This window comes from Geotrypetes seraphini, chromosome 1, assembly GCF_902459505.1.
Source record: "Geotrypetes seraphini chromosome 1, aGeoSer1.1, whole genome shotgun sequence".
Classification (NCBI taxonomy): domain Eukaryota; kingdom Metazoa; phylum Chordata; class Amphibia; order Gymnophiona; family Dermophiidae; genus Geotrypetes; species Geotrypetes seraphini.
Genome location: NC_047084.1, coordinates 67,536,186 through 67,562,923, shown reverse-complemented (window position 1 = coordinate 67,562,923; position 26,738 = coordinate 67,536,186). Strand labels below are relative to the sequence as shown.

Genomic DNA, 26,738 nt, shown 5'->3' with positions numbered 1-26,738 from the left:
CTTTCTTGCACTCAATGCACACACAAATGATTGAAACATCCATATTTGAAACTTGTGAGCCTTGAGCCCATTGTCAAGACTTTAAGCTTTTTATCCAGTCATTCATAAACAGTCACAAACTTAGCAGCCTAGGCAGGTAAGAGGCATGAAAAAATTGTTCTGTCATCCTGATTGAAAGTATGTGTATAGTTCATCAATGCATATGTTTTAGCAGCATTTGGGAGATGTAGTTCTGGGGACACAGAGCCAAAATCAGAAAATTAAACTTGGTTTTATTTTCACATACAGTCAAACCTCGGTTTGCGAGTAACCCGGTTTGCGAGTGTTTTGCAAGACAAGCAAAACATTCTCGCAAAACGTGTCTCGCAAACCGAGTGTTGACTCGATTTGCGAGCACCCCCCGATAACCGGCATCGCTCCCCCCCGCTTGCAAAGGGCCCCCTCCCGCTCGAATCAGCACCCACCCAGCGAGAACAGGAACCCCCCGCCCGACCAACTTTAACTCACCCCCCTTTGGCACCGGCACGCAGCCCACAAGTGCCAGTGCCGCTTGAAGATCTTCTTCCCAGTCTATGCTGGCTTTGAGCATGCATCTGCGCATGCTCAAGCCCTTCTAATTCTCCCTCTCGCCAAGAATCTCGGCGAGAGGGAGAATTAGAAGGGCTTGAGCATGCGCAGATGCTTGCTCAAAGCCGCCAGAGACTGGGAAGAAGAAGAACTTCAAGCGGCACCGGCACTTGTGGGCTGCGTGCCGGTGCCAAAGGGGGGGTGAGTTAAAGTTGGGCGGGCGGGGGATTCCTGTTCTTGCGGAGGGGGTGTGTGTCGATTTGAGCGGGGGGGGGCCTTTTCGAGTGGGGGGTAGCGGTTCTCGTGCCGGTGCCAGACGGGGGGGGGTGAGTTAAAGTTGGTCGGGCAGGGGTGCCGGATCACACGGGGGGGGGGACTTTGCAAGCGGAGGGGTGAGCAGCACCCTGGCCGTGGGGGGGTGGGAACGTATCAAAGCGAGTTTCCATTATTTCCTATTTGGAAACTCGCTTTATAAACGAACATTTTGGATTATGAGCATGTTCCTGGAACGGATTATGCTCGTAATCCAAGGTACCACTGTATATGGAAATTAGTATCCATAAAAATCCAACCTGCACAAAAAGCAAATGCAGAAGTCTTTTAAGAACATTTTCAAGGAGCAGCAAAGTGGGTAATTAAATAAATTCACTTTAAAAGCAGCACATGAGACATAATAAAGCATGCATACAGCAGAAACCATAGAGTAAACTCAAGTCAGTGTTTTTAAAGTTATATGACTACAACAAAATAGCCTCTAGTGAAAGCAAAATAAAATATATAAACAAAATCATTTCCAGGATATCCGGGGTGGTACTTGGAGAGACCTCCCAGGAAAGAGACTTGGGAATTCTGATTGACAAGTCGATGAAGCCGTCTGCACAATGCGCTGCGGCGGCAAAAAGGGCGAACAGAATGCTAGAAATGATAAAGAAGGGGATCATGAACATATCGGAGAAGGTTATCATGCCACTGTACCGGGCCATGGTGCGCCTTTACCTGGAGTACTGCGTCCAGCACTGGTCGCCATACATGAAAAAGGACACGGTACTACTCGAAAGGGTCCAGAGAAGAGCGACTAAAATGGTTAAGGGGCTGGAGGAGTTGCCGTACAGTGAGAGATTAGAGAAACTGGACCTCTTCTCCCTTGAAAAGAGGAGACTGAGAGGGGACATGATCGAAATATTAAAAAAACTGAAGGGAATAGACCTAGTACATAAAGACAGACTGTTCACACTCTCCAAGGTAGGGAGAACGAGAGGACACTCTAAAGTTGTAAGGGGATAGATTCCGTACAAATGTAAGGAAGTTCTTCTTTACCCAGAGAGTGGTAGAGAGCTGGAACGCTCTTCCGGAGTCTTATGTAGGGAAAAACACCCTCCAGGGTGGACTAAGCTGGACAAGTTCCTGCTAAACAGGGACGTACGCAGGTGAGGCTGGACTCATTTTGAGCACTGGTGTTTGACCTGGGGGCTGCCGCATGAGCAGACTGCTGGGCAGGATGGACCACTGGTCTGACCCAGCAGCGGCAATTCTTATGTTCTAAAGTGCCGAGAAGGTAAGGGGGAGGGAAGGGAGATAGATTTCGCCAGAGGTAGGGAGGGAAGGGACCACACGCGCTATCAGTGACCGTGCGCCTTCCCTCCCTTAAGTTTCTTTACGCCGCAAAGGTAAGGGGGAGGGAGGGAGATTCTGGGGCCGCTGAAAGGCGGTGAGGTGATGAGAGTGAAGGGTAGATGCTGCGGGGACAGGGCAATGAAGGCGACGATGGGACGGTGAAAGGGATGGCGCTGTTCGGGGACAGGGCAGTGAAGGGGACGGTGGTCCGGTGACAGGGCAGTGACAGGAACAGATTTTTTTTCCTCGTGTCATTCTCTAGTGCATATGTTCCAAATTTCAGTAGTTTGTGTAAGTCCAAATCCTCTGGATAAGAATTTAATAGACAACCTACCCAATCGTAACTTATCCGGGCAGGTCCGATGGATTCTTCAACTTCTAATATTCAAATGGGGTTGATTGGAGGAACACCTCCATCTGCCGGCACAGATTGCTAGTGTGCGATCCCGACGCATGCGCAGACCATCTGTAGATGGTCTGCGCATGTATCTAAGACCTGTCCAAGCCATAACTTTTTTTTTTTACTTTACTTTTTAGCCCAGTGAGCCCGTGGTTTTAAACCGTTTCAAACCCGCGGGTTAATACCACAAGCTCACTGTGGGGGAAGGAGGAGAGATTTGGGAGGGGGGGGCAGGCAGCAGAGATCTGGGGATGAGCAGGGTGGCAATTCGGGCCACAGCAGGCAAGAGAGATCGGGGAAGAACATCGGGGCAGCAAGCATCAGAGAACAAGGCGTGCAGAGAGCAGGGCTTCAATGGAGCTGGAGAGTCAGAAAGACGTTTGCGACTGGTCCCCAGCAGTCGCTTCTTGGGTTGATCGGCCAGCCCAGCCGGATCGCGAAATTTGTTTTGTGTTCCTGCCTACTTTGTACACAGTACACGATCAGTTTGCTTATTGAATCTAGTCCATAGTTCCTCACTGAGCTTAATAATAATACCCAGAGTACAGTTGAGTTAAAATTCTGTATGAGCCCAAAAGAGCTTAGTAGTTGAACAGTCCTACTCCTAGAGTACCAGGTTCTCCAGACTGTTCCCAGCATAAGGGGTCAGCTTTCAAACCTGTCTTGTATAATACTTATATAAAACAGTCCTCTTCAAAATTAAATTGATCACTGCATCAGTAAACATAAATGATGTGTAGAAGAGCTTGCATGGTTTAGAGCAATGTTCTTCAACCACCAGTCTGTGGACCGGTGCTAGTCCACAGAAATCTCCTGCCGGTCCACAGGGCCAGCACATTCATCAGGCCTAAAACAGTGTTCTTCAACCACCGGTCCACGATGCGATCGATGTGGCGTTATCTTCGAGCTAGCTCCCTCTTCCTCACTGATTCAGTGCACAAAGCCACGGGCAGTGACTCCTACGCACGTCCTGCGGCCTGAACCGGAAGCCTTCTCTCTGACATTGCAACGTCAGAGGGAAGGCTTCCAGATGAGGCACGGGACGCGCAATTAGCCGCTGCCCAAAGCTCTGGGCACTGCATCAGTGAGGAAGAGGGAGCCAGCCTGAAGATAACACTGGAGGCGGCATAAAATGGCCAGGCGGGAGCAGGCCAGAAGGTAAGGCATAGCATGGAGGGAGGGAGACAACAAAGATAGGGGGGAATGATTTTATTTTTGAATTCAGTGATTGAATTATGTCAATTTTGAGAATTTACATCTGCTGTCAGTGAGCTTTGTGTAGTTTAATTTTGTGGTTAACAATTATATGTTGTTAATAAGATTATTTTTTCCATTCATTTTTCACAGATATACAATATAGTGTTACAATTAGTATTATTATGGGGGCGGGGTCTGGGGTGGAGATTGGGTAGAGATGGCCAGGGTCTGGCCCATGACTTAGCCCAGTGTTCTTCAACCGCCGGTCCACAAAACAATTATTTTTTTTCTGCCGGTCCATAGGTGTAAAAAGGTTTTAGAACACTGGTTTAGAGCAATAGCTAATATTTTGTTTTGTAAGGCTTAACCATGTTTTATCATATTATTTAGAAAATGTTAGACTTTCTGGGAAGGTATTGATCAATTCTTGATGATAGGTTTTCTAGTAGTTGCTGTAGCCCTTAAGATAGTTTTCTAAGGCAATTTTATGACTTTTGTAAAATAAGAATCCAATAACGAGTTATATAAAAATATATGTGTTGTGTATTTTTTAAATCAATTATTGATTTATATTGGGTTTGACTTTCTCTTTAGGATTTGCTTTTATCCAGCACCCAATTCTGATGTTTGAGGCAGATGTCAAGAATCTGTACAACAGCATTCTCTTTGACAAAAACAGCTCAGTAAATTTAAAAATACAGGTGTTAAAGAACCTCCAAACCTATCTACAAGAGGAGGATACGCGCATGCAGCAGGCAGATAGAGATTGTAAGTGATGAATTGTGTTACCCTTTTTCTGTATATTTTATTCAGAACTGATAGTTGATTTCAGACTTTTTTTATTTTTTCGTTCCAAAGTTTATTAAAGTTTTGTGCAAGAACTTAACATAAATACAAAGACATAAGGAGATGATAAAACTATCATAGCCATGTTATACATTAACATAGTATTTATTTAGTTGAGTTTCTAGCCCATCCTCCCAGAAAAGCCCATAACGGGTTAAAAGCTTACATACACAGTAAAAGGTTTAGCAACAAGGTTACAACTTCATATACAGCAGATAAACAGAACAACAGATTAAAAGGATGAGGAGCAGTAGTAGAAATTCCTATGTACATGTTTTGGGTACTGAGCACAGCATGGGAAACGATGGGCAACAAGGATGCAAATTCACATATAAGATATTCAGAACAACAGATTAAAGTGAAGAACAGCAACAGTGGGATAATTCTTAAGAACTGCATGGGCAGCAACAGAGGGATAATTCTTATGAAATGTATGGAGGAACGAATAATAAAATTTGGGCGAGAAGGAGACAAAACAACAAAGGGAACAATCTATTTCGCTCAATCTTAATAAATAATTGTGACTAGGGAAGAGACTTCAGTATCAGGGACTTAAGAAGCAGTTGTAAGGCTTCCACGAATGTCCCCCGATCTGACAACTCCAGTGAAGACTAATTATAATCCAGGTGAGTTTGCCCAATACGTCATAGTGTCTCTGCCTGTGAAATAGTGAGTCAAAAGATCAAAACAAACATAAATGTGTAAAAAAAGTGAAAATATCACACTCATCCGTCTCCCTCTCTCATGAGAAAAGTCCTCAAAGTTCAGCAAAAAATGACTAATCAAAAATATCCAAGCACAATGTAACAATAAGAAAAATCCGAAGATAAAAGTTCAACCCAGAAAAAGTTTCACACTTATCTGTGCATGAAGGAAAGTCCGTGATATACCCGACAGAGCTCTGTTTAGCTGTCTTCTTCAGGAGCCAAACCCCTTCTTTTTAAAATCTTTCAGATACATTGTATGTCCTCACTTGTAAAGAGATCTGTTCAATGAGAATGTATGAATAAGTAAAGAGGAGGATAAGTACTCAAAGAGATTTTACTTCCTCCACCGCCTGGCTTTTCTATGTTCCACTCCCATTGAGGTATTTGTAAAACAGCTATTTCGTCTTCCATTCATACTTTCATATCCCATTACTATCTGGAGACTCAATCCAGACGGGATAGTCAGTTCGGCCAAACAGTTCCTCAGAATTTAATTTCAACGTACATGCCAACTACCCACCATCCCGTGGGTTTAAGCTAGGGAGGTCCATATGTGAGAATATGCTGCCTGCTTGTCCTGGAATAAAGCACAGTTACTTACCTGTAACAGATGTTATCCTAGGACAAGCAGGCAGTATATTTTCACATGTGGGTGATGTCATCCAAGGAGCCTGGTATGGACAGTGTTAAAAGTGAATTGTCACTTTAAGTTTTAAGAAACTTTGCGACTGCCCGCACCGCACATGCGCAAGTACCTTCCCACCTGACGTTGACTTGCAGCTCCTCAGCTCTTCGTTTTCCGCAGAGCGAAAAAGTGCTTTTTCTGGACTTGGTCCAATTTGCATTGCCTTCAACCCATTACATTTTTCTAACCGAGTAGCCTTTGGCCATCTTTTCTTTACCTTAGTAAAAAAAAAATTTGTAAAATTAATTAATAATAATAATTTTCTTTTCATCATTTGGGCCTTCAGCCTTCGTGTTCTTTTCTCAGTGGGCTTTTCTATTTTCTACTCTCATCATTAAGTTTAATGCTGACCCACGTAGTTGGTGTATGCAGTGTTTGGGCTCTAAGCATCGTGTTGACACCTGCACGTGCTGTTCCACTTTTCAAAAGCGCTCACTAAAGGCTTGTTGCATTCAGCAAGGGAAGCTCTTTGGTTTAGCCAAGGACACCGGAAAACACTCTGAGCTAGTAGGTACCGGCATCAGCGTCGACATCAGACAACCTTCCAGCATTGGGGAAGCCAGCTAAGAAGCCATACACTTCCCAGCAAGTGTTGCAGGCCTCTACAGCATCAAGTCCCTCGATGCAGGCCAAACATCAATGCCATCACTCTCCATCAGGGCATGCATCCTTCTCGAGGTCACCCACCCCTAGACATCCTGCTGCATCGATGATACAGGCTGTTGAGCCAAGGGTACCAAAGCAGCTCCTCAAAGGGCAACTCAGTGAGTTTTTCAGGAGGAAGATCGGTGACATGTTTAAACTACATGCAACATTGGTGCTAACATCGACTCCCTCTGTACCAGCCCAGCTTAAGCATAGCATCTCAAGGCCACGGGGTACTGATTCCAGATCTCCATCGAGACATCGATCTAACTCATATCAATCTTCTAGTAGACAATAACACTCCCCATCGAGGCATCGATCCTCAACATTACAACAGTGACACTTCCCATCAAAACATCATCGCTCTTCATCGAAGCATCGATGTCCTCCTTCGATGCATGATGCTCTTCATCAACTAGACACTGCATTGAGGCACCATCGTTCTACATCACATTGATCCCATGTTTCCAAGGATAAGAGAACTTCCCATCGTTCCTCTTCATCGTCTTCATCAGTTCGGTACTGAAGATATCGAGGAGCATCTTCTCATCATTCTTATATTCTCCTCTTCATCTTATAGAGAGTCACCCGAGGTTCCTGCAGTTGACTCTGATCTCTCACGTCACCATATTGACTCTGAGCCCACTTTGCCCGAGTCATATCCATCTCTTCCTCCTCCTCCAAGAAGAAGACTTCCTCCTGAAGGACTTTCTTTTATTAAATACATTAGACAGTTGGGCAAGGCCCTCCCTGTTAAATTAGAGGCTATCACTGAGCCCAGAGTAGAGCTCCTTGATGTCTTAGATTATGATGAACCTCCTAAAGAACTTCTCGAGTTACAATTGCATAATCTTCTTAAGGAGGCTCTCTTTCGAAACTGGGAGACTACTGTTTCTGTTACTGCAGCCCCAAGAAAAATTGATTCACTCTACAGAATAATTTATTGCCCTGGATTTGATAAACCACAACTACAACACCAATCGTTGCTTGTGGAGTCGACCCTTAAAGAATCCTCCAGTACCAGAGTTTACGCTTCTGCACCACCGAGACATGAGAGTCATACTATGGACAAATTTGGTCACCGTTTCTACCAAAACTCTATGTTGGCTAATAGAATGCTTAATTACAACTTCTATATGTCATTCTATTTTAAACATCTTGTAAAGAAGTTGACTGACTTCGATCAGTATATTCCCCCAGAACATCATGTGGATTTTCAGCAGACCACAAACCAGAAAATATATGGCACGGATGACATTTGATGCTTTTGAAATATCCAGAAGAACAAAAAATGAACCCTACAATAATGGAGGTTGAAAAATTACAAAAATAGAAAAAAAACCTCCCAAACCCCAAGACTAGAAAATGGTTAGGGGAAAGAGACAAAGGCCAACTAAATAATAATAACCAAAGTTAATAAATATTAATGAAAGCAGGAGAGCCCTCAGTCACACAGCCACCGCTGGAAAATCCAGTGAGTAGCTGTCGCGGGGTTACACCCAGAAGAGTGTTAACTGCGGAACATCCCTGGGCTCTCTCCGCGTGAGAAGTGATTAACTAATGCAACAAAAAAGTGCAATGCGTGTGAAAAATAATAAAAAACACACACCTTTTTAAAGTTAAGTTTCTACCTCGCTTTTCAAGCTGTGTCGGACAAATTGAGATACCCAGCGCAGTCAAGTTCCTGAAGAAGGGGGTGTGCACCCCCAAAACGGAGTCCCGTAGGACGAAGTCACTTTTTGTGGACTGCTCACACACGGAGAAGCTAAGTTCTTCCAGTTTGTGTTTTGCTTGGTGTGATTTGGACACTCTCTCTTTCCTTTTGGCCCCATGTTTGGGGGATAGAGACAAATTTCAACTTAACTTTAAGAAGGTGTGTGTTTTTTATTATTTTTCACACGCATTGCACTTTTTTGTTGCATTAGTTAATCACTTCTCACGCGGAGAGAGCCCAGGGATGTTCCGCAGTTAACACTCTTCTGGGTGTAACCCCGCGACAGCTACTCACTGGATTTTCCAGCGGTGGCTGTGTGACTGAGGGCTCTCCTGCTTTCATTAATATTTATTAACTTTGGTTATTATTATTTAGTTGGCCTTTGTCTCTTTCCCCTAACCATTTTCTAGTCTTGGGGTTTGGGAGGTTTTTTTCTATTTTTGAAATATCCAGAGCATTGGTCATGTCTGTTGCTTTGAAGCTTCTTGCTTGGCTATGAGTCTCTGATATGGATATTAATCTTCAGGACCGTTTAGCCAATATTCCATGCCTGGGTGAAGAACTCTTCCGAGATAAGCTAGAGGTTACTACTCAGAAACTGACTCAGCATGAGCAGAATTGGAACTCTTTGAATAGATCAAAGACTAAGAGTCAACAATCTGGCTCCAAAACCAGCTTCTTATTCTTATAAGAGACGATACCCCACAACATCCTCCTCTTCCAAATTACCACCATAGAAGAGACAAAAGTAGCAGCAACCTCAAAAGACCTAGTCTTCGGCTCCTCAAAAACCAGCTCAGTCTTTTTGAAATGCTTCTAGGGAGCATGGCCACCATATCTCCCTCCTAGCCTCTTTCCCAACCTATCAGAGGTCGACTACAATTATATCATTGACGTTGGGCTCTCATCACAACATACTCTTGGTCCTCAAGGGCATCAAGGAGGGTTACTCAAGGTAAGAGAGTTCTCTTTCGCATCACAATAGACGTTCCTTCTTCTTCAGGAAATCGAAGCTTTGCTTCAGATAAATGCCATAGAAGTAGTTCCTCCATCTCAGAAAAATCAGGGGTTCTATTCAGGTATTTTCTAATTCCAAAGAAGTCGGGTGGCCTTCAACCAATTCTCGACCTTTGAGACTTAAACAAATATCTAGTCAAAGAAAAGTTTTGCATGCTATCTCTAGGGACTCTATACCCTCTTTTAGAATGAAACGAATGGCTATGCTTTCTGGACCTTAGAGAGGCCTACCCACATACATACACCCTGCTCACAGGAAGTTTCTGCTGTTTCACGTAGCTCACCAACACTTCCAATATAAAGTTCTGCCATTTGACCTGGCTTCTTTAAGAGTAATTATCAAGTGCCTAGTGGTCGTTGCAGCAACCCTGCGTACTCACGAGTTTCAAGTATTTCCATGTTTAGACGATTGGCTGATAAAAACTGCCTTACCTCAAGATGTACTTTCCACAATACAGTTGATGATAACATTTCTTCAACCTTTAGGGTTCGAAGTCGACTTTCCAAAGTCTTAACTTCAACTATCTCAAAAACTGCAATTCACAGGAGCCCATCTATGGGCTTTCCTACCTCAACAAACACAGGATACTTTGCTTCAGCTTTACAAGCAAGTTTCTCTTCTACAAACCATTTCAGCCAAGTAGATGATACGGCTCTTGGGACATATGGTATCAATAGTCCATGTTACCCCTTTGGCAGGCTCTATCTCAGATCAACTCAGTGGACCCTAGCTGTGCAGAAGGAATCCACTCCAGCTTTTGAATTCCTCCTCCTTCACTAGAGAGCTATCCTGCCCCCTTCAGTTTTACATGCTGCATGAAAGCCAGAAGGAGTCTTTCTGATCTGCCCTGTTTATTAATTTTTTTTTTGTCTTTTTCACAATATTTTGACTGCTCTTGGTGCTAAGAGCTCCCCTAGTTGAGGTTCCAGCTCTGCCTGTATGGGGGAGAAGCAGACTGAGGTCTGCAGTTGACAGGCCATCCCTCTGTGGTACCTGTTGGCTAGCCTGCAGAAGCATTTTGGAGCTTGGGGTCTGTTCCCATTGTAGCATTGCTTACCTACTAGTTCACAGGGGCTTGAGCACAGACTATCAGACATCCGTAGGGGGCTCAGCATGGTCCCACAGGCTACCAGCTTCATTTTGCCTCCCCCCTTTTGTGTCCATGGAGGTTCTAGGGTTGATCAGATTGGCAGCCCAAAGATTCATCGCTGGAGGCAGTGATGTCTTCTCCCAGATCCAGCTACCTTTGGAGGTGAGGCAGGCTAAAGCACATTTCCAGCACATGAGAAAAATTGGGAAGGGGAGGATATCTTTAAAATCTGTTGGTTTTTTTTTTTTAGGTTTCTGCCCCTTCCCTTAAGTTTCCTATCTCTAAAATCACTGGATTTTGGTTTTAGTTAAAGTGTTTTTGAGCCATTTTTTGGTGCCAAAATGCTGCCGCAAGATGGCCATCTTGGATTTCCTGGTTTTTTTCTTCTTTTTTTTAAAGTTCTCCAGAAGCTTCAAATCACCTTATTGTGCCTCAAAACTGGCAGGGATGGAGCCATCTGGCTCTCTTACCTCTAATTCATGCCAGGTTTGTGCTGGATGGTCACACAGAGTGATCTTCAAGTTCAAGTTTCAAGTTTATTTATTATTTGATTAATCGCCTATCCAAATTCTAAGCGATGTACAAATTGGTAAAATACATTATCTAAAATATACATAAAATAGACCTACATAATTAACAAGGGGATAAATTACAAAAAAAAAACTAATTAAGTTAAGACATGAATACAATAGGGAAGGTAGGATAGAAATACAATCTTGGAAAGGAAAGAGTCAACAATTAAAGGTTAAACATGGAGTTTTCCTTTTTTATCACTTTACCTCTTTGGGACTTTCTAGGGGTAATTCCCTGTTGCTGAAGAAGGCTTTTTTGTTATCTCGTAAATGTATCCTCTTGTTATGGAGGCAGGCCGAGGTGCCTACCCTCACAATGTGGAAAAATGAACTGTTTACTTTGCTGAAGTATGAATATTTGGATACTAAAAAGAGTGGCCCTGGTCAATGGAGGAAATTCCGAGCGGTTTGGGACAATTTGTCTCCGGGTGCCCGAAGTGCCCTTCTGAATTTCTGACACTGGAGTGCTTGGGGGGTGTGGGGTGGGGTGGGAGGGGTTTGGGGGGAGGGTTCTTCTTGGCTTTTGCTGAGTATCTTTTGTCTCCGCGCAGAAACCACGCGGTAGACCCTCTAGTCTGGTGTTTTACTTTGTTCCTGGTTCTTTGTATTCGGATTGTGGTTTACTTCTTTGTATACTTCTTTTCTTAATAAAAAGAAAATTTGAAAATCAAAAAAAAAAAAAAAGGTTAAACACAACAGGAATGGAAAGACAAATAAATAGGTAAGATAAAAGTAAACAAAAGAGCAATTAACGAAAGAGCAAATTAACATTTCAATTAAGTATTGAATGCATCTTTAAAAAGATAGCTCTTAAGTTGGCTCTTAAATTTTTCCAAATTCTTTTCCTCTCAAGTATAGCGGGAGTGAATTCCAAGTCTGAGGCACTGTAACAGTAAAAATAAATTGCCTACGAGTATTGATAATTTTAAGAGAGGGGACGACCAACAAGAGTTGGACGTTTGATCTCAGAAATTTGGGAGAATTATAAGGTATCAATGCTTTATAAATAAAAGCTGGAGTTTTATATAATAGAGATTTAAATGTAAGTAAAGATCATTTGTATAGAATACGATGGGAGACCGGAAGCCAATGCACATTTTGAAGTAAAGGAGTTACATGGTCAAACTTCTTTGCTCCCATAATTAATTTGATAGAGGCATTCTGGATTATCTGTAATCTTCTAATTTCTTTTTGAGCCATTCCCTTGAATAATGCATTAAAATAATCAATTTTTGAGATAATCATTGAGTGAATTAATATATTCAATGATTTTGGACATAAAAATTTCAAAATGGCCCGTATTTCGCGAAGTCTATAAAAGGTAGCTTTAACCACATAACTAACGTGGTCATGATAAGTTAAATTTTCATCTAATATCACACCTAAAATTCGAATCTTATTTATCTGCTTAAGAGTAACCACTTGGATGGAAATTGGAACAGCGAGCTTATGATTGTCTTTCCAAGGGAAGAGCAAGATATTTGTTTTATTGATATTTAGGGATAATCAAGCCATAAATGAATCTGATTTAATTTCTCATTAATAGCTGAAATTTCGGATGAACTATTAGAGTCCAGAGGATGCAAAAGTTGTATATCATCTGCATAGGCAAATACGGAGAAGCCAATAGATTGGCAAAGAGTCATAAGAGGAGCAAGAAATATATTAAACAAAAGTGGGGACAGGATAGAGCCTTGTGGAAAACCATATGTAACTGAGAAACTAGCAGAGGTAGAATCATTAAAGGAAACTATTGAAGAACGATTGTCCAAATAAAATCTAAACCAAAGTAGGACTTGCTCCGTAATGCCGATGGATTGTAGTCTGTTCAATAAGAGATTGTGATCAATCGTATCAAAAGCTGCCGAAAGGTCAATCGAAATCAAGAGAACAGAAGAATGATGATCCAAGTGGTAGAGTATAGATGATGTCATACCAATCAGAGAATGTTCAGTAGAGTGGTGTTGCCGAAAACCTGTTTGATATGGGTGTAAAATATTTGTTTGTCTATAAAATTTGATATTTGGTTGAATACTATTTTCTCTGTAAGTTTTGCCAAAAATGGAATATTTGAAATTGGCCTGTAATTTGATTTCTCTTTAATACTTATTTTGTGATCTTTAACAATAGGGTAAATAATGGAAGTTTTCCAATCCCTGGGCATAATGCTGTGCTGTAAGCTTTCCTTGGTCAGAAAAAGTATTGAGGGTCCAAAAATATCAAAGTACCGTTTAAGAATAAAAGGGGGGATTGACTCAGTCTGCATACCCTTTGTATTAATCGTTTTGATCAGAGATTCAAGTTCTTCAATAGAAGGAAGATGAAATTGCGCACATTTTGCAGATAGTAATGATGAAGATTCTACGGCATCTTGTTCAATCATCGTCAATCCATTTTTACTAAAGTTTTCCCTAATGTTTTTAACTTTATCCATAAAATAAGTTGCAAGCTCTTGTGCTGTCGGTAGATGGTTAGAAGATTGATCTAGTTTTTTGGAAGCGAGAGTCACCGATTTTAGAATATTGTATAGTGTAGAAACATTTTTGGCTTTTAAAATTTGGTCTGAGTAATATTTCTTTTTAGCTTGATTTATTTTTTCCTTATAGATATTAGAGTGTACTTTCAATTTTTCTAAGTTAAATCGATTATTGTCTTTTCTCCAATGACGCTCCAAAGACCTCAGTTGTTTTTTAATTAAAGCAAGTTCTGCTGAAAACCAGGGATTAGAGCATTTTCGGGCCGAGATACATTTAGTTTGTATTGGTTCTAATTTGTCTAATAAGAGTTTAGTGGAATCCTTCCATAAAGATAGAAGGTCATTTAAAGAGTTAGACTCAGGGTCCAAAAAAATGAATTGAAAATTTGCAGAAATTAGATTAGATGATAGCTTGTTAAAGTCTCTATATTTTATTGTTTTACTAACTGCCCTAGTTTTAATAGTAGAAGACCGATAGGTTATTGAAATTAGGTGGTGATCTGACCAAGGTACTGGTAGAGAAGATCCTATTACGTAGTTATCTTTTGAAGCTGATGATGTTATGGCCATATCGATAGTGTGACCTGCTTGATGTGTGGGTTGAGTTATGAGTGTACAAAAGTCCATCTGATTAATATGGGTAGAAATGTCTTTGGTATAAGTATTGTTCAAATCATCAAAGTGTATATTGAAATCTCCTAAAATCAAGGAATTAGTAGAAGAAGATCCAAAACCAAATAGCAGGGATTGTAGTAAAGAAAGGTTTTCAGAATTTATAGGCGGTGGAAGATAGATTAGCAGAACATCCAATTTTGGTTTTGCTCTTAGGGTGAATTGTAAGATCTCAATGGAAGAAGTAACGTCAGCACATGAAAGGGGGGGTGTGAACAATCAACTTAGCCTCTCCTTGGCTGACTAGGGCTGAGGAACAGTTGTGGGGTCCATTGCTTGGGAGTAAATCCTTTCCAGGATACCGGAATGGTGGTCATCCTAAATGCAAAGGCCGCAGAACTCGAGATGCAAGCTGGAGTCATTTAGAGGAGACTCCGTGCTGCCTATCACAGCATTTTCTCAAGAATTTGTCAGTCTGATGTGGAGAACATTTATGGATGACCGAAATCCCCGCACAAGGGGGCTGGGGCTACCAGAACACATCTGCCTCAGTTTCAGAGGCTGGCCAGGATCTGTTGGGCCATTCCGAGTGACATTCAGAGGATGAAGGGTCTGTTTCTATGCCCTTACTGTCATAGAGCAAGCCCATCCTTTCTGGAGATGCGGGGTTGCAAGCAGGTGCATGTGCGCTTGACACAGTGGTGGCTCTCAACCAAGAGGCTGAGCCCATAGCCTGCCGCCTGTTCAGACCCTGGCTCTGTTAGAGTTTATCGCTGACTCTCTGCAGGAGTTAAACTGGACTCTCAGCAGGTCCCCTCAGCTCCCTGCTCTATAATGAACAGAGTGAGAGTCCAGTCATCTTTGTTTCCCTAGCATCCTGATATTGATATGTTGGTAATGGTAGCCAAGACAGTGGTTCAGCTGTATCTGATGGCACAAGAAGGTCAGCAAATGTTTGCTTATCCCAAGGTAGATTCCTTGGTAGCATGGGTAACCAAGCGCACATACCTACCAAGTGAGGGAGGTGTGGTATTAAAGGATATGCAGGATCACAGAGTGGATGTGATTCTTAAAAGACAATTTGAAGCACTGGCCTTGGGAATAAAAGTGGCGGCTGCAGCTTCCTTTGTGACACCTGGTTGCGGAGTCTTGAGCTGGCAGAGGGCCAGCCTTTATCCCAGCTCCTGTTAGCTGAAGTGGATTGTATATCCGATGCTTTCTATGGCATTATCAGAGTCATGAGCAAAGCTTCAGCTTATTAGTTCTCAGCCCGTAGAATGCTCTGGATCACGCAATGGACAGGAGATTCCCCTTGTAAGGCTCCCCTTAGCAAACTTCCTTTCAAGGGTCAAATGTTGTTAGGAAAGGGACTGGACAATCTCATGACCAGTCTGGAAAATCGTCGACTGAAATCTCTACCTGACAGCAGACCGTTAACCTCTAGAAGCTCCAGGTATAATTTTCATGGCTCCAGACACTTTCATAAATTCTCAAGAGGAGCCTCCTCTCAGAGATCCTTTCAGGAATCCAGACAGAGATTCTCAGGTCCCAGCTGTAACCAGACCTCTTGTTCTTTTTCTGCTACAACCTCCAAGAAAACACAATTACACCAGGTCTGGAGCGGTTCCTCTGAAGATAGGGGAACAACTCTTGGACTATGCAGAGGTCTGGATGTAGATCTAGTCAGACCATTGGGTACTGGAGATCATTCAAAGCAGTTACAAGCTAGAGTTCACCAGTCCTTGACAAACTGGTTTGTGGACTCCTCAATAGGGCAGTTACAGTTCAGAGGCTGTTAAATAATCAGGCAACAGAGTCTGTGTCACTCGAAGATTCAGGCTTGGGCAGGAACTCCATATATTTCATCATGCCCAAGAAAGTTTCTTGGATTGGAGATCATTTGGATTGGAGATCATTTTGGATCTTAAATACATCAATGCAGCACTGAAAGTTACGCGCTTTCGCATGGCGACAGTACAATCAATCATAGCGGCGGTAGCTCCGGGGAGATTTCTGGCCTCTCTGGATTTGACAGAGGCCTACCTGCACATTCCCCAGTGGCGTACCTAGGGTATGTGGCACCCGGGGCCCATCATTTTTTGACACCCCCCCCCCCCCATGTAAAAAAATATTTTTTGTAATGACCATGAAATGGAATAAATGGTCAGAATAGAAACAGGCAGTGAAAATTTTCTTATATTCCAAACATAACATAACATAAATTATGTCTGAATTGTCATGACATCAGAAGTACATATGGAGTAGTTGCAGGTGATGCTTGGGACAGTTCTGATTGTGTTAGTTCGGTTTTATGTGTTTTTTGAATAGAAGGGTTTTTATTTCTTTTTGAAGGTTTTGCAGTATGTGGTCGATGTCAATTGGTTGTAGGGTTGGGGGTCGAGTGTTGCAGCTCGAATGGCTAGGAGGTTGTCGAACAGTTTTTTTCTTTTGACGTTTTTGGTTGGAGGGTGTGTGAATGGTGCGTGAGTTCTCCTATGTCTGTTTGAAGTGGATTGAATTATTTAGCTGAAGAAATTAGTTACCCCCTCATCCCACACACATTAATTCTCTTCCATTTTTGTTCCCATTATAAAAAACACTGATAAGTTCCCAGAAAAAAAATACATTAAAATAAGAAGTGAAAACAAAGGCCCCTACAGATGAGAACATAACATAAGAATAGCCTAACTGGGTCAGACCAATGGTCCATCATGCCCAGTAGCCCATTCTCATGGTAGCCAATCCAGGACACTAATACCTGGTCAAAACCCAAAGAGTAGCAACATTCCATGCTACCGATCCAGGGCAAGCAGACACTTCCCCCATGTCTTAATAATAGATTATGGACTTTTCCTCCAGGAATTTGTCCAAATCTTTCTTAAAACCAGCTACACTATCTGCTTTTACCATAACTTCTGGCCACTTCATTTTTAAGTTTAGATCTTTCCTTTCAAACAGAGACCTTGCTAGATGTCAAATACAGCACAAGGTAACTTCACATGGACTTAGCTGTGCAGGAAATGTGAATCTCCTCATACACCCACCATATAGTGCAAAAATGTGCAAAGGTCTGTTTTTTTCTTTCGATCGCTACATAGCCTAATGCCACACAAGCAGCGCTGTTACAAACATATTCTGTAGGTCAATGCTAAGGATAACAAAGTTTCCTTCCTTGGACCAGAAGGAGATACTGATAAACCACTGGAAGAGATCCCAACACAACACCCAAAGACCCACTCAGTGTGTGAACCAATTGAGTGGAGTGGACTAACTGGGGGGTGGAAATGGGCCCGGAGTTTGCTCAGCAGAATTTCCCAGACCACCTCTTCCTCTCAACACATTGACACGCTGCCACCACCACCACTAGAAACACCTCACTGGGTAGGCCAGCTATGCTATAAACTTTATAAAACACATTATTATATTTTCTTATAAAGCACATATTTTAACTGAACTCTCTGACATCCTCAGCCTTTCCATTCACAAAAATAGAAGGAAGAAAAGTTCCCATTTCCTGCTGTTTCATGTCCCCGGCCTATACAATATTTTTTTTCTGCAGACCCTTCAAAAGTCTGACCAAATCCTCGTTTCACTTGCATTATAAAGTACTGAGGATGCCATCTCTCCCCAATCCCAGGTCCTAAAGTCTAAGACAGTAGCGCAAACTAATGCAGCCAGATTCAGGAAAAAAAATTTCGATTCGATTCAGCCTATTGAATTGGTTTTTCAATTCGATTTTCCTGCCCAGTTGGGTGATTTTTTTCAAAACTCCTGGTGGGTTTTATAGCTTTTTCACCCCCTTTGGCTTCTCCTAACCACACTGGCGCTGTGGTGTAAATAAAATAAAGAAACAAAAAGGACTTTTCCTCTCTCTGTTAAATCCTAGCTCACGTTTGCAGTCCAACACCAGCTCTGTCAGGATACACATTTCAAATCTGACATATTATAATCACAAAACAGAAAATAAAATTAATTTTTCTACCTTTTGTTGTCTGGTTATATTTCAAATCTTGTTGGTCCAAGGCTCTGGTTTTCTTCTGATAACTTGCTTGCCAGGGTCTCCATCTTTCTTCTTTCTGCGTGCTAACCATCCATCTGCCAACTCTGTCCTCCCTTTCCATTTCCCTTCCCTCCCCAGGAAGTCTGGTATCTTTCCTTTTTTTCATCTCCCTCCACAGATCCACCTTTTCTTAACTACCCTTTCATCCGGCATCTCTCCCTCCTTCCCCACCACCCCAGAGTCCACCATCTCTTCCTTTTTTTTCCCAATTACCCTCCTATCCAGTATCTCTATCCCTCCTCCACACCATCCCTTGTGTCCAATTTCTCTCCCTTTCAGTTCCTTCCCTCCCTAAATCTCATGGTCCATCATTTCTCTTCCTCTCCTCTATTTTCAGACCCATTATTTCTTCATCTCCCCCCCAAAGTTTGGCATATGCACGTCTCTTTGAACACCCCCTTCCCTCCATATACTTCTAAACCAGGGTCCCCCCCAAAGGCCTGTCCCCCCTTAAAGGTCTGCCTGTCCCCCCTTGAAGGCCTGCACCCCCCTTGAAGGCCTGTCCCACCCCCTTGTAGGCCTGTCCCCCCCTTGAAGGCCTGTCCCTCCCCCTTGTAGGCCTGTCCCCCCACCTTGAAGACCTGCCTGCCTGTCCCCCCCTTGAAGGCCTGTCCCCCCCCCTTGAAGGTCTGCACCCCCCCAAAGGCCTGCACTCCCCTGAAGGCCTGTCCCCCCCTTGAAGGCCTGTCCCACCCCCTTGTAGGCCTGTCCCCCCCTTGTAGGCCTGCCTGCCTGTCCCCCCCTTGAAGGCCTGCACCCCCCTGAAGTCCTGCACCCCCCCTGAAGGCCTGCACCCCCCCTGAAGGCCTGTCCCACCCCCTTGTAGGCCTGCCCACCCCCTTGTAGACCTGTCCCCCCTTGAAGGCCTGCCTGCCCCCCCTTGAAGGCCTGCACACCCCCCCGAAGGCCTGCCCCCCCCCCCCTTGAAGGCCTGCCTGCCTGTCACCCCCCCTCCCCCTTGAATGCCTGCCTGCCTGCCCACCCGCCCCACCCTGAAGGACCGCTCGCCCCCCTGGCCTCCCTGCACCACCTATGAAGCAGCACTACCTATGCTCCCGGCCTTGCCGTTCAGTCCCCACCACCCCCGAAGGACCGCTCGCCCCACTGACCTTCCTGCACCACCTATGAAGCAGCCGCAGCAGGATCGCGACGTCAGCTATCCCTGCGCTGCTTAGGCACTGCTTCCTGCGCCGCGTTCCCGCCCCTCCTCTGACGTCAGAGGAGGGGCGGGACCGCGGCGCAGGAAGCAGCGCCCAAGCAGCTCAGGGATAGCTGACCTCGCGATCCTGCTGCTTGCTGCTTCACAGGTGGTGCAGGAAGGTCAGTGGGGCGAGCGGTCCTTCGGGGGTGTGGGGGGACTGAACAGCAAGGCCGGGAGCACCCCTTCAGGGCTGGCACCCGGGGTGGACCGCCCCTCCCGCCCCCCCTTGGTATGCCACTGACATTCCCATATTTCCAGACCACAGAAAGTTCCTGTGATTTCATGTCCTGGAAGACCATTGCCAATTCTCAGCTCTTCCCTTTGGTCTGGCAACAGCACCTCACATGTTCACCAAGGTGATGGTGCTGGTAGCTACCCATCTGTACAAGATGTGCCTGCAGGATCATCCATACCTGGATGACAGGCTGATCAGAGCTCCATCATTCCCAGAAGAACAAGCGGTGACTCACATAGTCCAAGTCCTGCAGGGGCTGTTTTGGATAATGACTTTCCAAAAGACCCAGCTGGTTATTATCCAATTCTTTGAATAACTTGGGGTCTTCAGCATGGCAGAAGGTCATTTCTGTCTACCAGAGGCATGCAGACAGAAGCTTTGCACTCAGATAATGAGCTTGCTGGCTAAGCCAGCTCCGTCCGCATGGTATGCAGATCTAGTGCACCTTTAGACAGGTGAAGGTCTCAGACAATGAGTACAGCTGGATCTTCTTTCTCAGGATCAGTGGTCATAGAAGATTTGTATCACTTTGCTCTTATGGCATGGCTCTTGAGCATGCAAGGGACACTTAGAGATAGTCATTTCTACTCTGCTCAGATCCAAATAGCATTTGATGGACTCTGCTTATGCTAAAGCATGGGAAATTTTCCAGCACTGGTGCATTAAGGTGAAAGAGGAGCCGCTCTCTGTGACGTTAGCTTTCCTCCAGGCTGGCCTTGACAAGGAGCTTACAGTGGGATCCTCAGAGTCCAAAGTGACTGGACTGTCTTGTTTCAGGAAGGCTTCATTGATGTCTCATCCGGACACAGCCAGATTCCTAAAGGGGGCACTGCATCTCAGACCCCTTCATGGAACCATAACATGTTTTGCAATGCCTAAGTCAGGCTCCATATGTGCCACTAAAAGAAGCGTGCTTGATGGATTTGACACTCAAGATAATCTTTTTTGTGGCCATTACCTCAGCGAGAAGAATTTTGGATATGCAGACTCGCTTTTGCAGATAACCTTTCCTCAAATTCACAGAGGCCGAAGTTTCTTTGCGCACCATTCCATCCTTTTTGCCGAAGGTTATTTCAACTTTCCATGTCAATCGAGAAGTCAGATTGCGGGCGTTCCAATCTACAAGTTCTAAGAAGAAGGACTGGATTCTGAAAAGTTGGATGTGAGAAGAGTGCTTCTCCGATATATTGAGGTCACTAACAAGTTTTGGCTATCTGTCCATCTTTTTTGTGCTCACTAGTCAAGCTAGTCGCGGCACACTAACCTCAAAGGCCACAATCTCCAGAGGTAGGGCCATTTCGTCAACATATATTGTCTGTGGAAAACAAGTCACCAGTCTCCGTAAAGGCACATTCAACTAGAAGTGTAGCTTCTTCATGGGCATAATTTCAGGCAGTCTATCCTGAGTAGATTTGTAGGGCAGCAACTTGGTCCACTCTGCATACGAGGGGCATTAAATAATTTATCTACCTAAGTATGAAGAAAATAGCAAGCATGTTGTGATATGTCGCAAAGTTACTCATGCACAGTTGCGGCTCAGTGCAAGTCTAACATTCCAAGAGACAGGATGTCAGGAGAGTCTTCTTGCGAATCAAGTAAGAAACTGCTAGATCTGGAGCACCGTTCAGTGTAAAATTTCTCACAAAAGAAGGGAAAAAGCCAAAGGAGATCCATGAACTCATGACTGCAGTTTATGGTGAGTCTGCCCAATCATCCTACGAAGTAAAATTTTAGAGCAACAGTTTAAGTGGGGTAGAGAGTCCATTGAAGATGACCCTCACACTGGATGGCCTGTGAAGCAACTTCCACAGAAATGTGCCAGAAAGTCGAGGATTTAATTTTGTCAGACAAATTAAGATTTCTAAAATAGATGAAGAAATAGGTATCTTGGCAGGTACAGTTTGGAAAATAATTCATGAAAAAGTAGGCATGTCCAAGGTTAGTGCAAGATGGTTTCCAAGAATGCGAACACTATATCAGAAGGCCACGAGGCTGTAGTGCTGTCAGGAGAACTTGGAGATGCTTCGTGAAGACCAAGTGAGTTTTTTTCATCATTTGATGACTGGAGATGAGACGTGGGTCTATCATAGAGATTATGAGTCCAAAATGGAGTCAATACAGTGGAAGCACAAGCCATCCTCCACCCCAAAAAAGTTCAAGAGAGAAAAATAGGCAGGCAAAGTCTTGGCAACTGTGTTGTGGGATGATGAAGGACTTTTGCTTCTGGAGTTCATGTCACACAAGACAACCATAACCAAGGAGAGTTTTGCCAACACAATGATCACTTTGTGTGAGTCAATCAAGGAGAAAAGACAAAGAAAACTCACAGCAAGCATACTGCTTCTTCACGACAATGCACCAGTGCAAAAGTTAAGACAATCACAGACTGCCATTCAAGAAAATGGTTTTCCGCAGCTGAACCATCCACCCTATAGTCCTGACCTGGCTCCCTCGGATTATTTCCTGTTCCGAGTTTTGAAGAAATCTCTCCATGGCAGCAGTTTTCAAGTGATGATGTCAAAGAAACTGTGACTTCCTGATTTGAAGGTCAAACGGAAGACTTATTTTCAAAAGGGTTAAAGCCATTGCAGGAAAAGTGGATAAAGTGTATGGAACTATTAGGGGACTATATTGAAAAAAATAAAACATTTTTTGAAAACTCTTTTCTTTCCTACTGAAGTAGAAAAATTATTGAATGCTCCTCGTAACTTGCTAATATCTTTTCTAGTAGATAGGTGTGTCGTTCTGGAGCCCCGCCCTGTCAGTTATCTCCTGCGCCTGTCTACTGTTAAAATCCGAAAGTTCAAGTCCAAACTGAAATTTTGATGTCAATCTGACCTTAAGGGGTATAAAGAATCATTTTTTGCTATAACATATTGGGGTATTATTTGAGCTCCATAAATGTTTCTATTTAGCATGATTAATATGTTTGTTATATTTTCAGAGAGGCAACAACAAGCAAAGAATCCAACAAAACTGTAGTAAAATATTGAATCGAAGAAAAAAAGCAAAAACTGCAGGAATGCTGTACAAGACGCCAAGTCTTTAATGAACAAATATAAATATAGTCATAAAACAGTTTGTACTCAAAAGGGTTGGTGAACTGGGACCCGACAGAGTCCATGTTTCAAAGAAGCACTCCTTCTTCAGGGGTCCAAAAGTATATCATATACAGTGTTCTCCCCAGCGCTTTTTAGCCGGCCACACTGCCCAGCAAATTTTAAATGCCCACCCGGCTGTCATCTGCCGCGAATCCTGCTCCCACCACTGCTTAACACGCAGCCTGAAGAGCCGCTGAAAGACTCCCGCCTGACTAAACAAAACTCAGCAAGCGACTTGAACTCGGCTTCCCTTCTCTTCCCTCCGAAACTGGAAGTTACGTCCGGGGGTGGGGTGGGGAAGAGAAACCGGCACGGACAGTGGTACCATTAGAGCCCCGGAGCATGCGGGAAATAGGCCAGCCATGGAGGGAAGTTTACTTGCTCTTGCTTACTTCAGGCCTTTCTCGCTGCCGGGTCCTACCTATTTTCTGTTTTCGCGAAGGCAGGACCGGCAACGAGAAAGGCCCGAAGTAAGCAAGAGCAGCAAGTTGTAAACTTCCCTCTGTCGCTGACCTTTGGGAGTTAGGTCAGTGATGAAGAGAAACTTGCAACTTGCCTGTAGTGAATCGGTGGGGGTGAATGGGAGGAGAAATGCTGCTGTACCCAATTAGAGGGGGAGGGGGAAGAGAAATGCTGCTGCTGCTGCTATACCCAATGGGGGGGAGGGTGAAGAGAAATGCTGCTGCTTCTGCTATACCCAATTTGGAGGGGGGAAGAGAGATGCTGATGATGCTGCTGCTGTACCCAATGAGGGGAGGGGGAAGAGACATGCTGCTGCACCCAATTAGGGGGGAGGGGGAAGAGAAATGCTAATGATGCTGCTGCTGCACCCAATTGGAGAAGGGAAGAGAAGTGCTGCTGCATCAGCACCCAATTGGGGAGAGAGAGGGGAGAAGAAAGACCAGGGAAGGGAGAGGAGAGGCAAGAGCTGGCAAGACCATGGGAGGGAAAGGAAAGGAGCTACCAGACCATGGAGGGGGGGAGAGATGTCAGCGCATATGGGGGGAGGGGGAGGGGGAGGATGGAGATCCCAGGGCATGGGGGGGAGAAGGGAAGGAGATAGAGATGCCAGACCATGCGGTGGAGTGGGAAGGAAGGAAAGGAGAAGAGAAAGATGCCAGAGCATAGGGGAGGGGGTGAAGCTGAAATGAATCATGTACAAAGGGGAGAAAGGGCATAGGATATACAGTTTATTGATGGGACATAAAAAGAGGAAAGATGCCATATGGAACAGAGAGCGGGCGGACACTGGATGGAAAGGGCAGAGAGGGTGGACAGTGGATGCAAGGAGCACAGAGAGGGTAGATAGTAGATGGAAGGGGTAGAGAGAGAGAGGGCAGAGGCTGGGTGGAAGGGGCAAAGAGAGGACAGATGTTGCATGGAAGGGAATGAGGACAAATGCTGAATAGAAAGAAGAGAGCGAAGAGAAGATGATTAAAGCAGAAACGACAAAGGGTAGAAAAAAAAATTTTTGTTACTTTATGTAGAATCAAGTAGTATTGTATCTACTGATTAAAGTTTATAAATAGGAAATGGAAATAAGGCAGTTTTGGGGGGACTAAACCCCTTTCCTCAGGTCAGGACAGGATACCATAACAGCAGGGGTGCCCAAATGGTCGAGTGCGATCAACTAGTAGATCGCAAAGGCAATGTGAGTCGATCACGTTGCCTTTGCAATCTTTTTCTTCCTGCCTCCCTGAGCCAGGCCACGCGTGTACAAGCGCCGTACTCACAAGACTTCACCTCCGACGTCAATTCTGACGTCAGAGAGGAAGTTCTGGGCCAGCCAATCGCTGCCTGGCTGGCCTGGAACTTCCTCTCCGACGTTAGAATTGACGTCAGAGGTGAAGTCTTGTGAGTCCAGCGCTTGGCCTGGCTCGTGGAAGCAGCAGGGAGAAATCGGCGTGGTGGCTTAGGGGGTAAGGAAAGAATCGGGGAAGTGGAGAAATCGGTGCGATGGCTTGGAGGGGCAGGGGGAGAGAGAAAGACAGGCAGGCAGTGGGGAGAGAGAAAGAAAGAGAGACAGAAAGAAAAGGGGAGGGGCAGAAAAAAAATATTGTATTTACAGTCAGAAGAAGGAAGTGCAATCAGAGACTCATGAAATCACCAGACAAAAAGGTAGGAAAAATTATTTTATTTTCAGTTTAGTGATCAAAATGTGTCTGTTTTGAGAATTTATATCTGCTATCTATATTTTGCACTATGGCCCCTTTTACTAAACCGCAATAGCAGTTTTTAGCGCAGGGGCCTATGAGCATCGAGAGCAGTGCAGGGCATTCAGCGCATCTCCCTGCGCTAAAAACCGCTATTGCGATTTAGTAAAAAGGGAGGGGGTATATTTGTCTATTTTTGTATAGTTGTTCCTGAGGTGACATTGCATAGAATCGTCTGCCTTGACCTCTTTGAAAACCCACGGAATATAAATGATAATTAACATTTTCTCTGCGTACAGTGTGCTTTGTGTTTTTTTTTAATTTTATTGTTGGTAGATCATTTTGACTTGGTCATTTTAAAAGTAGCTCGCAAGCCCAAAAAGTGTGGACATCCCTGCTGTAGAGCCATTTCTTGTATGACTAACTGGATGAGCTATATTTATCTTTTTTTTTTAGTTGTTTATATTCATGCAGAAATAAATGGCTAGATTGAACCTAATGACTTCATTAATGCCTTTCCCTTTTTTTAACCTCTATACCATTTGAAAGAGGGCAAATACTTCTTAAATTTAGTAAAAATATTCTGGCACAAGTGTCAAACCTTAAAAAAGGAAGTCATATTGAGCATTGGAAAATAATAATAATACTTAACTAATAAAAATAGTACACATTTAGGGCTCCTTTTACTAAATTACGATAGTGATTTTAGCGTGCGCTTAGCATTGAGCTGGTGTTAGTTTTCCCATGTAGCGCAGGGGTTTGCCCGCGCTAAAAATACTAGCACACCTTAGTAAAAGAGGGGGTTAATTTTCCCCACCACCAAATTTCCCCATCCCGCCCCACCTGGCTACTTTTTCATGCCATCCAGCTGGAAAAAAATTCTGGGGAGAACACTGATATACAAGGAAACATTATGGATAACAACTGAAAACAGCAGTATACTGAACAAATAGGCAAGCTGTGTGGATACAAACTGTTTGATGACTATGTTTATGTTTGTTCATTAAAGACTTGTACACCATTCCTGCAGTTTTTGCTTTTGTTATATTTTCAGAGCAGAACAGAGCTGTAGTTTTGGGAGTTTCCCCATATCCCTCCTTCACATATATTTCTGTATGGGGTTATTGCCTGTTTTGGTACAAACTGAAGGGGGCAGCAGAGCCCTCTAGTGAAGGAGACGGGATTTAAAAGCTGGAGTGGATTCCTTCTGCATGTCTTGCAAGCATTGGGATATTACCCATCCATCCAGAATGACACACTTATCTTTATATTACTTTTCTTATTGTTAACCGAGTTGACCTGCAATTTGTGATGACCCAGTCTACAAATCTAAGGTTTAGTTTAGTTTTAGCAAGATAAGAATCTAATCTCTTTTTACAGAAGAGCTTAGTAGTCGGATGTTGATCTTTAAGAGAGAGAGTTTTAAAAATAAGAGGTATGATCTGATTAAATTAGTGTCTGAAGAAAAGTTCCTTGCATATAAATTCAGAATGAGTGAAAGGATTAATGTAAAGCCAATGTCTTGAAGGCTTTATGTTTAACTAGTTAAATCTAGCCTTAGACTTCTAAGCAATTCTTGTGTGCAGTTCTGGTTGCTGCATCTCAAAAAAGAAGTAGCAGAGTTAGAAAAGGTACAGAGATGAACGACGAAAATGATAAAGGGGATGGGATGGCTTCCCTTTGAGAAAAGACTAAAGTGGCTAGGGCTCTTTAGTTTGGAGAAGACAGTTCAGAGGAGATATGATAGAGGTCCAAAAAAATGGATAAATGTGAATCACTTGTTTACTTTTTCCAAAAATACTAGGATTTGGAGGCATGCAATGAAACTACTAATTAGTAGATTTA

At 43.7% G+C, this 26,738-nt stretch overlaps 1 protein-coding gene across 1 annotated transcript in view; it reads left to right on the top strand.

The window, feature by feature from the left end:
* Positions 1-26,738, top strand: part of NIPBL (NIPBL cohesin loading factor) — a 1,354,860-nt gene that overhangs the window by 1,265,305 nt on the left and 62,817 nt on the right. The window contains 1 exon segment of the mRNA XM_033932779.1: positions 4,373-4,546. Within this exon segment, the coding sequence (XP_033788670.1) occupies positions 4,373-4,546 (174 nt within the window).